At 39.5% G+C, this 12,019-nt stretch overlaps 1 protein-coding gene across 5 annotated transcripts in view; it reads left to right on the top strand.

Moving 5' to 3' along the window:
- The window catches only part of SLC24A2 (solute carrier family 24 member 2), a 244,950-nt gene that overhangs the window by 140,845 nt on the left and 92,086 nt on the right, over window positions 1-12,019 (top strand). For all 5 annotated transcript variants that reach the window (XM_042912540.1, XM_042912541.1, XM_042912542.1 and 2 more), the window contains exon 3: window positions 11,206-11,244. In XM_042912540.1, the coding sequence (XP_042768474.1) occupies window positions 11,206-11,244 (39 nt within the window). The remainder of the gene's footprint in view (window positions 1-11,205; window positions 11,245-12,019) is intronic.

The raw sequence follows: 12,019 nt of genomic DNA, 5'->3' as shown, positions 1-12,019 counted from the left end.
GAGTGATGCCTTGAATCCAGCAAGTAAATACATGAAAAGTGTTCAACATCATAAGCCATTAGGGAAATGCCCATTAAAATCACAATGAGATACCAATGTACCTATTAGAATGGCTGAAATAAATGATGATAATACCAAGGGCTGGCAAGAATGCAAAAGAGCTTAAGCACTCATACATATATTGTGGGACTATAAAATGGTATAGCCACTCTGGAAAATAGTTCTTTCTAAAACTAAAAATGGTCTTGCGACCCAGCAGTTGTATTCTTGGGCATATATCCCAGAGAAATTAAACTTATTTTTATGCAGAAATCTGTACATCAATGTTCCTAGCAGCTTTATTCACAATAGCCCCACACCGGAAACCATCCAAAGGTCCTTCAGTGGGTGGATGTGGTACATCCATACCACAGAATACCACTCAACAGTGAAAAAGGACTAAACTATCGATACATGCAACAGCTTGGATGAGCCTCAAGGAAGTTGTACTCAGTGGAAAAAGCCAGTCTCAAAAGGATAACATACTGCATGACTCCACTTATGTAATAGTCATAAAATAACTTAGATGAATACCAGATCTTGGTTATGGGGGTTAGGGATGAGGAGAGGGGATGGATATAGATATAAAGGGGTAGCATATGGGAAGCTTGTGGTAATGATACAGTTACATATCTTAAATGCAGTGGTGGTCACATGAAGCTATACATGTGATTAAATTGCCTAGGGTGACACGCACACCATACACAGTCACAAGTAAGTGGACATATAACTGGTGAAATCTGAATGAACTCTATAGATTCTACCAGTGTCAGCTTCTTGGATGTGAGATTGTACTGTAGTTAATGTGAAATGTTATCTCGGGGGGGAGCCCAGCTAAAGGTTGCATAGGCCCTCCCTGCACATTTTTTTTTTTGCAACTACCTGTTAATCTGTGATTATTTCAAATTGAAAAGGTTTTTTTAAGTGCTTCCTATTACTTCCTACCACTTAGGATTGTGATGATGATGAGCATTTAGCACAGTATCTCAAGTGTGGTTAGTGCTCAGCAAAAGTCAGCAGGGATTTTATATATTAACTCTGCTGTTGCTACTTGATTGGAAGACTAGGTCTGAGAAGAGAGATTTAAACTAGAATATAAGTTCCATGAGAGCAAGGATTTGGGCTGTGCTGTTCACTGTTGTATCGCCATACCTAGACTAGTTTAGCACATATAAATAAGGTGCTCATGAAGCATGTGTCGAAGAAGGAACGAAAGAGTGATTTTGAAGATGAAGGAAGCTATGTGGCAAATGGAGCAAGAGGAAATAACTTGGTCATATCCAGGGTTGGGACACAAATAAAATAGCTAAAATAGTGATTTGCCAGGACTGCCTTCTGGGTAGGAAAGATAAGTGAGCTGAGAAGATGTTGAGGATAACCTTGAACCTCAGTGTGATTCTCACTTCCCTAGATTGCATCAGTCTTAGGGGGATGATTGAGAATTTAAGCACCTTCATGTCAAACCCGTTGTTGGGACTCCTAGTCCTTACCATGCACTCTACTTTTCCAGGGTGCTCAGGTGTATCATGGTCGGTGCCCAATAGAACTGTTCTTTAATGCCATTTTGTCCACTTATTACACGATGGCCTTGTTCCAATCAATACTTGCACTTCCGGCTAAAAGGGATCACTACCACCTTGTCCTCTGCCACTGGTATTACAGGTCCATCTGTGTTAGGCTACCAGAAGGAAGACTGGCTCTCTCAGGTTAAAGGACCCATGCAGTAGTGTCTAGGCACATGGTCCCAGGGACTAAGCCAAAGAATTGTTCATTGATGGCCCTCTGTACTAGTCAAAATTGTTTCTGCTGACCATGGCCTAAGCCTCAACACTGGATCCAAGCTCTTCTACTCTTTTCTGCCTCGGAGTGACTTTCCCACCTTTTTGAGCATCCACCTCCCTTGCAAAGCTCTAGACCCACCTCTCTGTAACTGCCAATCAAGACATCAATGTCCAATGTTGTTAAGACGCCTGTGTTCAAGAAGGTTACAATCTCAACCAAGCAGACAAAATGGCAAACACTGGCAATGCAGAATAACTGTGAAATGCCATTTCTAAAACAGGAGTTCAAAGAGCGGAGGTTTTATATTGTTACATTTCCACAAGAATGAGGAAATACAGGTCTGGTCAGAGCATACGTCTCAGATACATGGGAGGGGAGGAGTCAGGAGACAGTGAGTCATTAGCCGTATCAAGTAAGAGAAAAGTGACATAGTTCAGTGTTGGGCTGAAAAGAAGCCATTTGCCTCCAACTTTCTTATATTTGAGCATATATGCTAATTTAAAAATATATCTAATCTCACCTATTTATTATTAAACATGCACTTACTGAGAATCTAGCACCACTATGCTAGGTACTGTAGAATAATATAAAATGGAAATAAAAAGTGGTCTCTGCCATCTGAAGGGTGTTCAGTAACAGGAAAGAGAGAAATGAGACAAATAATATAAAAGAATGAACTAGGGAGAAGATAGGGAGATAGACAGAGGGTGAATGGAATATAGATATAGCCAAGCAGTGTTCCAAGGGACCGCCATTGCTGTCCCACCTCCATGACATGAACGATCTGAGCTCCATCCTGGGCTCTCTTGGGAACAGGAGAGCAGGTCAAGAAATGGGACCAATTCTCAATATCAGTACATTTTCGACAGAGAATATTATATACTTCATATTTGTGCCCTTTGTTGTTTTCCCACAGCTTAATTACATTTTCATTTGTATTAGTAACTATTTAAGTTGGATTTACATGATACACATTTGCTTCCTGGGAATTCCAAAACCAAGTTCAGCAAATCTGGCATCTCTCGTTTTCTGCACATATGGAAATTATATCAAGTCCTGTAGGAACCAGGTGCTAGCATGGTGCCAGTGAAATTTCCAGGATCACAAGTTAAAATGCGGTCGAGAATCAGTAAGTTGTATTAATGAGGTTACACAATACCTAGGAGATCATAAAAGAGAAAAGTTACATATACCCAAATCACAGAGTTACATTCAAATTATAGTCTTCTGTTCTCCTTAGAGTTCAGAGTTTCTTTTTTTTTATCTTAAAAATGTGAAAGTTTTTTTTAAGAAACTTTGTTGCCAATAATATTGCCAAAAATTAATCAGACTTCCAATTTTATTGCTTTCAAGATGCACTTTAAATATCTAGTGCCCTTTCCATCTGTTGGGTTTATAATTTTATAGACAGAATCGTGTTCTTTATATTCTTCATAGTTTTTGCTAGCTTCTCTTCAAACCAGAATGCAGGTTAAATGCATGATTAATAAATTAATCGTAAAGTTGATTGTAAAAGTTATGGCCAGACCACCGTTAATTCACTTAGGTACATCCTTACATATACCTCTTAATTTTAAGTGATCTAACTGCTGTCCTTTCTGTCTAATTTCATAACAATGTATTCTGGGATGTTAGCTCCATGAGGACAGAGATTTTTTTTGTCACCTCGGTGTCCCTAGAACCTGGAAGAATGCCTGGCATATAGTAAGTGTCCAATAAATATTATCAAATAAGTACTGTTAAATGACAGAATTTTTTGATTCAAAACTTGCTATTCAGAGTCTCTCATTGATGCTTCAGGCACTGGAATCATGATTAATTTTTTTTTTCATTGCTCTTTCCTTGAAACAAATAGCACTGGTCCTTCAAGTGACAGCAATAAATTGAACACTGGGGACACCATGCTTCCAAATAAACTAAATATAGACTAGTATCATACATCCACAGTGATAAATGGGACCACAAGAGGGCCCCACTTTTCCCACCTACTGCTGAGCTATAAAGTCCTTGATACAAGTCAACCTGATATATGGATAAACTAATTTGCAGAGTTACTCAAACCTGTGCTATTGTGAAGGTCATAAAAAGTGCCTCCATGACCTTCAAGAGACAAAACCAATGTTGAAAATTCATGACAATTAATAGGTGAGTCTAAATAATAATGCTGGGAGAGACAAAGATAAGAAAATAACCTCTATTCTTTCTGCATCCCCAGGCATCAACTTTTTGTACCAAACAAGCACAAATAAAATCTGTCATTTTGTGTTCAAATCAATCACTTGGCAATACTATTTTCTTGCCTCCGTTGGAAGTCAGAGCTCATAAATAGCTTTTAATTTACATAAACTTTTTATTGTATTTGGAGTCTAGTGCCTCCAGTCTCCTTCCCGCAGGCCACTGCAGGGAAAATTCCACTTTCTTGTTTCTCCAGCACTTAGGCTCTGGAGCCCAGCTGTCTGAATTCACATCCCAACTCTGCCACTTACTAGGTCTGTGGCCTTGGACAAATTATCCAACTTCCATCTCAGGGTCCTTACTTACTAAAGGTTGCAGAATGGCTATAATACTTATTTGGGGGGTTCAATGAGATATTTATACATAAAGCACTTGGCACATATTGAACTTTCAATAAATGTTATCCATTATGACTGCAATCTGTTTGATTTGTGGCAGACCAGTCTGTGATTTGTTGGACTTCTCCTTAAAATTCACATCATCTTAGACACTCCTTCCTTCAAAGAAGTAAGGCAATCCAGACTTAATATGGGGGTGCATTGGGGGTTGTTTACTAGTCAAAGGAAATGTGTGACTAAAGCAGAATACCACTAACAGATTGTGTTCGACTGGCATATCGAAATGATTCGTTAGCAGTTGTGAGAATTGCTCAGGCGATACAGCAAAGTATATCAACAACATCTGGATTTGGGGTTGGGGGGAATGAGAGATGTCAGTGGCACTGGGTTGTTAATTCCCAAATTAAGTGAATTAACACAGGTGCTTAGTAACCTGAGTGCAGAAATAGGCGGAGGAACTTCCCACTGAGCTCTCTCCATTTATAAAGTGAGGATTACTGTCTTCTTTGTACCAACTTTATAAGTAAGATTATTTTCTTAAAAAGAGAGATAAGAAACCAGTCTATGTTTATATAATGTTTGACAGTAGTATATAAATGAAATAGACGATGGATGGATAGATGATAGACATTCACATTACATATATGATACCTGCTCAGAATTTTTTGGTAATGGTATATATGATCAGTAAAGTTTGGAAACGCTGATAATATGCAATTGTGTAGATTTCAACTGATCAGTTATAATGCAATTCTGCATCATGAAGATCCCCTGTCCCCGGGCCTTACTGGAAATTCCTTAATTGTATTTTCTAACAATTTTAGAGTAGATCACAACAAATGCCCCATCTCACCTGTTATGAGCAACTGCCCTCTCATGGGATAAGGTTTTTTCAAGCTTTGACTGGGACCTTGTTTCATTCTTTATCCAAACCATGACTTTCAACAGATGTGAGAGGTGCTCATACTGGACATGTTCACAGATCATTCCTGCACTGCCTGGCTTCCTGGATTTGTGAACTTGTAGTCCAGAATGTTACCTAATGAGAAAGGGCTCCAGCAGAAATTGAATTTATGGTTCTGATCCAGATATTTTCCTTTTCCTTCTCACGAGCAACTTCAAATGTTGAACAGAAACTTGCCGAGTTCCCGGGGTGTGGAGGGGTCTTTTGGTTCAGGCTTGGGTTCTGCCTTCTCTGAATTTTCCAGCCTCCAGAGCTTCCTGATCAAAACCAGGCCCACTATACCACTAAGGTATATGGGATATGAAATGCCGGCATAGCCTTGCCAATCCTATACCCTTCAGACTACGCCAATTCGTGGGACAGGGACATGGTCTGGAGCCAACTCAAGGAAGTATAATCTGTCGTGTCACCTCCTCCTCACTCAGCTGCCAACCCAGAATATGCCCAGCCAACCACCCTGCAGTGTCCTACACAAATCACCTCCCTCCATCCTGAAAAGTGGAATTTTACCCTTCCCAGAAGCCACTTGGTTCTCTAATCCAGTTCACAACCTTGGGCATGCTTTTGTCTTCTAATTTGCCATTATTCTCCCTTCTGACTCCTAATATGTATTGTAATGATGATGGAGCTAATCCATAGTGCTTACTATGTACCAAGCACTGGTCTAATCACTTTACATGTATTAATCCATTTAACCCTTACAACATTCCGAAATAGTTACTCCTTGTATCCCTACTTTACAGAGGAGGAAACTAAAGCATAGAGAGATTAAGTAACTTGTCCAAGGGCACACTGCTAATAAATGACAAAAATAGGAAAATGAATCTGGGAAGTGTGGTCCTGAATTCCATATTCTTAACAACTATAAGATGCTACTACTCATCCTGCATTTTTTTCTTCTCTTATGACGACTATTTAAAAGGCAAAATGCTGTTCCTTAACTGTCACTAAACAATTTCATTTTCACTCTCTCCATTTTGGGCCGTACCTATTCTTCTGAAATTTTTTCCTACTGTCCCAAATATTTCATGATCATGGGAATTAAACAAACCATCAAAAGGCTTTGCTCCAAGATGTGAGCTTCTGTTGCCACACTTTTTACTTAATTTCCACCCTTTCTCTCCATCCCAATGTGTTTCTTTAAACCAGAGTTGTGAAGCGGGTCATTTCTGTGTCCTGGGCTGCCACCTCCAATATTTCACTAACCTTTGAGATTCTTACTTCCCTAATGGGCAGAGATAGTAGAATAATTACCCAGCAACCAATGGTAGAAGTTATTTGAACTTAAATCTCTTAGTATTTCTTTTTTTAGGGATTTATTTGATCCCTCCCTCCTTAATGTTTTAGGTAGTGTGCTAAGACTGAAAAGGGAAGGGGACAGTGATGATTGTGCATCTGATTAAGTGGTAAGATTTCTTTCCTTTTAGATTTTCAGTTTCGAGACTTCTGAAGGGTACCTTCCAGTCTTCCCATAGACTTTGAGGTTCATCTCTTTCCAGAAGAGAGGTTTTGAGGGGCACCTGATTGGCTCATTCGGTTTAGCGTCCAAATTCGGCTCAGGTCATGATCTTGTGATTCGTGGGTTCAAGCCCCACATCAGGCTCTGTGCTGACAGCTCAGAGCCTGGAGCTTACTCTGGATTCTGTATCTCCCTCTCTCTCTGCCCTCCCGTGCTCACACTCTGTCTCTCTGTCTCTCTCAAAAATAAATAAGCATTAATTTTTTTAAAAAAAAAAGAAAGTTATTGTTACAGCTGAATATGTTGAAAGAAAAAGGAGACAGTATTTCACACTTCCTTGTTAATTTCTTAATGAAAATCCATCTTTCCCCTCCACCCAACCTTTCTAAATTCCAAGACATCAAACTAATGTCAATTAAATATTGGATCAATATTTCTAATCACAGGCATCTATGTTTTAGGTGACGTTTATGACAAAATAATGGTACTTTAAAATTTTTTTTATGGACTTTACAGTGCTTCTTGGTCCTTGGCACAATAAATTCTGGTGCATTTCTCAGGATCTAGTGAGAGATTATAGTGGCAGAAGTTTATGGATGTTACTTGACTATTGTGAATAATTGCTTATCTTTCTATATCTGATGGCATGCCACTGTCCAGAGAAGTCACCCCTTATTTTACACAGTTGTCTTTTGGCATGTGAAATCTTCCCAGCGACCCATTTGATCATGCGAGTGACGCATAGGCTGTGTGGCTATGACGCAGCTAAACTGTCATATTTGCCTGATGTTGATGTGTCTGCGGTGGAGGTGGGGGCCTGTATCTGGGGGGAAGCTCTGTATAAAGTCAAATCAAACACATTGTAGTCAAGGAAATCATCTCTCAACCAGTGGTTTCCGGGGGATCAAAGGAAGAAAGACAACTTAAGGATTTATGAATGAGTTATAGTGCTAAAAATACATCCTGAGTGGGCTAATGGTTTTATAATGGGGGGGGGGGGTCCCTTTCAAAGCACCTAACAAATAGCAAAATTCCCATATAGAATTGGGGTTTCTGCCGGAGAGAATAACAGATATTAATGGCATCATTCCAGTTGTTCAATTACTCAATTACTTGCAGTGATTAAGGAGGAGGCCAGCTTACATTAAATAAAGGGTTGAATTATGAATACTTTCTTTTAAGTAAAAGATGTATCCCTTATATCCTGGCCTGGTGGATGTCCTGCTTTCATGAATGAAGAAGCAGGTCTGTGTTGGTGCACCACAGCTCCAACCTGTGACCCTGGGAGATGCAGTTTATGAATTCTTTTAAATATTCCTCAAGAATTTCCGTGTATGTTCCCAATAGACTTAACAAATTTTTCCCGTGGCCAGCACAGCCTTTCAGCTGACCACCAGGGATTGGGCTTTCAAATTGCTACAGGCCAAATGTGCGATATGTTGGTGTGTTTAAAGTCAAGGGCATGCAAAAGCAAAAATGCATAAGAAGAAGGCCAAGATTAATCCCCGAAGTCCCATGAGTCTTCATTTGAAGAAGCTGTCTTCTGTCATATACGATGGGTTAAAATAAAGTGGTCGGGGGTTCAGTGGCCCTGAAAATAAATTCACAACACCGCGGTCAACCTCAAGCCCAGATAGTGAGCTAAATAATTCAGTAGTTAGAAACACTGCAGGCCTATAAGCATCGGCTATACACGTTTGGATCATTCCTTTGTTGTCTTCACCAGTTACTTCCGGTGTAATTAAAACCCATTTAAAAAAAAAAAAAAAAAAACCCATTTAAAAATGAACTCCTAACATAATCAGCACCACTGCTTCACCATGCAGTGAAAGTGAGGCCAAGTCAGGTGAGCATGAGGGTTTACCAGTTGATGTAGGTGAGCCCCTAAAAATGAGCAGTTATCATCACACGACTCATTTTCCATCTCTTTTGCAACAGGGCTACATAAAAGGAAAGTGGAGGGGTGTCTTAATGGCTTCGGTTGCCATTTATATATATTCCTAAATATACATGCGGTAACCTGATGTATATTCATGTCCTCAAGTTACACTTCAAAGAAAACTAATGATGTCAACTTCGGCTGACATTCAACAGTGGGAGACTTTGTAAAGGATTTCAGACCTTTCTCTGCAACCAGTTTTTTCTTTGTAGAATCTATGTACTTAGGCATTTTCTTTCCATTTATTGTGTCTTGTGACCCGTCTTGCTTGTGAGAGAAAAAGGAAGTCAGTGGGGCAGATATATTTTCTCCCTTTCAGACCAAAAGACAGGCTTGATCTTTTTTCCTTCCTCAAATATTTTCTTTAAATATATATTTTTTTAAGGCACACCCTTAGCTGGTTATGGTTTTGCTCTTATAAAGACCACCCTGTTCTTTGCTGCATTTCATCCTGTCCCTTCATGTTCTGAAGTGTCACTGTGGTATCCATTCCAGCTCCTAATTATTTGTCTGCCATTTAGCCACAAGGTGTAAATTTGCTAACTGAAAAGGCGTGCTCTGACAGTTCATCTCAGTGTATGTCCAAAGGCTGAGCTTGCTGCACTGGATAACTTCCCTGGGGGAATGTTCTGTGGAATGTGGGGCCATTTGTTGAGCTGTCTGATGTAGAAGAAGAGAAAATGAAAGGACCTACCAGAGAGAAGCGGGATCATACAGTGCCTTCAGAGCAAAAAGGGAAATCAAAGACAAATTCCAGGTCCACATCAATCTCCAAGCATGTTCCTGGGGACTAGGGAATCAGCAATAGTTTCTTACTCGTATTTTTAGAGAAGTCTCTGAGAGAGAGCCCCAAATCAGGGGGTTATGGCAAATTTAGAATGCCCAAGGGCTGTGCCCAAAAATTATCACCAGTGGAAAACAGTTCTGTCTGGGCCTGAGGCATACAAGCTCTTCAAGGGCCTACAAAAATGTTTGGAACCAGAAGAAAAACATATATGTTGGTATTGACTCTAAAATCTAAAAAAAGTTTTCTATAAGAATATTAAATGTTTAATTGAATGTCTGCACATATTTAATATCAACTTCATTAAGTGCGAAATTTAGTCTTCTTAAAATTACATTATATGTGAAAACAAATTATGGATTCAGTTTCTCATGTTCCAAGATTTCAAACGTGCCAATCATAATTAAATGAATTACACATAGCCAATAACTTGAAATATGAAATTATAAGAATCCTTTCCAGTTTTTTACATGGAAATGTATATTTTAGGTGGGAAATGGGAGCATCTGAACATCCTTACATACAGACATGTGTGGTAGGACTAAAAAGGAGAGCCTAGGGTTTGTGAAGTTTCCAGAACAGCTCTGCATTGTGTAGTCTTCTCTGCATGTGATTGATTATTCATGAAGACATAAATTACCAAAGACACTGATGGGGAGGACCAGAAACTAGACCAGGAGTAGAGCTCTGGGTTGTTCCTGCTGTATGCACCCATAGTTGAGGTATAGGGGCAAAGGAGGTGGTCCAAGCATGAAGGTCACAGAGCACCTGTATATCATTAGAAAGATCACAGGATAGTGCCCTGGTTCTGCTGAAGGAGTGTGCATATTAAATTGACAAAGCAAAGCCATCCAGTTGGGTCATGTTAGAACTCTAATGTCCCTTTGTTGGAGTTGCATTCTCTCCTAACAGATGACTAGGCCCTCAGGTGCCCTTGTGTTTCAGTCGACTTTTCTTGACTTGACAAATATTTCCATTTTTAGAATGACAAACTTGAAGTGAGGGAGGCAGAGAAAGTGTAGTATCTGAATTCTGCGTGCGACGATCTTAGTCTTTAATCCGGTGGCCTAACTTCTTCAGGCTTTATTTTATTTACCCTATATGGGGTGGTTGAATGTGGATGCCCTCCAAAGTACTTGGAAAAACATTCTTCCTTGTGATCCCAACCCCCAACAATAACCACTGGCAAAGGTTTGGTATGATTCTTACAGAAATTTTTTTCGTTACATATGCTAAAGTATTGTTAATTTATTTTCCTTCATAACATGAGATGAAAAATAAGATTTTAATTGTTTTCACTTGAACAGTATATCTTAGATATTTTTGCATGTCTATACAAGTGTACTTACCTCATTTATTTTAATGACCACGTGGTAATTCCACTGCATGGATGGGCCATAATTGATTGAACTGCCCTCAGTTGCTGGGCACTTGGGTTGGCCATTCAACTTTGAGTGTTCAGGAGAATGTGCCATGTGCCTAAATAAACCACTATATATTGGCTAGTAATCTATACCTGTTGGCCCCCTGTGTTGGTTCATTCCTTCCCAGAAGCAGAAAGAACCAATCTTTCCTTATACTGATGCTTGTCATTAAATGTAAAACCTCTGTGTGATTCATCATTTATTTATTTGTCTTTTGTTTTTGCCTTTTTCTCTTATGCAGTCGTCCACAGCCAGGGACAAGGATGAGCCAGCTCTACCGGTAGGAAGCAGTGGCTGTGTCTGTACCTGTTTGTGTGCCTGTGGAGAGTGTGGGGCAGGGGAGGGAGGAGGAGGGCTCATGTGCTCAACAAACCATTCTCCCCCTTGGGATACTTAAACGGCTTAATCTGCTGATATATGTGTATACTCAGTCCTATAATTCGTGTCAGCTGTATTCTGATATTCACTGATGTTCAAATTATTTCTGGGACTAGATTTCAAAGCGTTAGAGTTCTCTCTTTCATTTGGCGTAAACTTTTATAGGAGTTGAAAGAGTGAAATATTTCCAAATTGCATCCCAGGGGATGTTGAGCTGATATTTGGGGACAGTGTGGGATCTAATGCTTGATATCTATTTTCTTTGTGTATCTGCATGCACCTAATTTTTGGCTAGAAATTTCTTTTGGTTCCATCAAAAGAAATGCTGCATGAGACCTATGTATTTAATATATACATAATACCCCAAAGAACGCTTTACGTTCTTCTGTAGATAGAATCCTTCGCTAATGATCTCCACAGCAAAGTTCTTCTAGTTTCCTAGAGCAAGCGTAGTAACGGTGGTTATGACAAATTATTAGCAACAAACACATTTACCAGTTCCTATCCAATTAACACATCACATTCTGTAATGTGCAACATGGCAAGGAAATGACCTTCAGAGTTTTGTGTCCAGCTGTCAGTGATTACATTTCAACTCTATTCGAGCCTCTTAACCTTGCCCCCCAAATTCTCTGAACCTTAATCATCTGAATCAAATAACACAATGCATTAAGAAA

This window comes from Panthera leo, chromosome D4, assembly GCF_018350215.1.
Source record: "Panthera leo isolate Ple1 chromosome D4, P.leo_Ple1_pat1.1, whole genome shotgun sequence".
Lineage (NCBI taxonomy): Eukaryota > Metazoa > Chordata > Mammalia > Carnivora > Felidae > Panthera > Panthera leo.
This window is presented reverse-complemented; position numbering and strand designations above follow the sequence as displayed.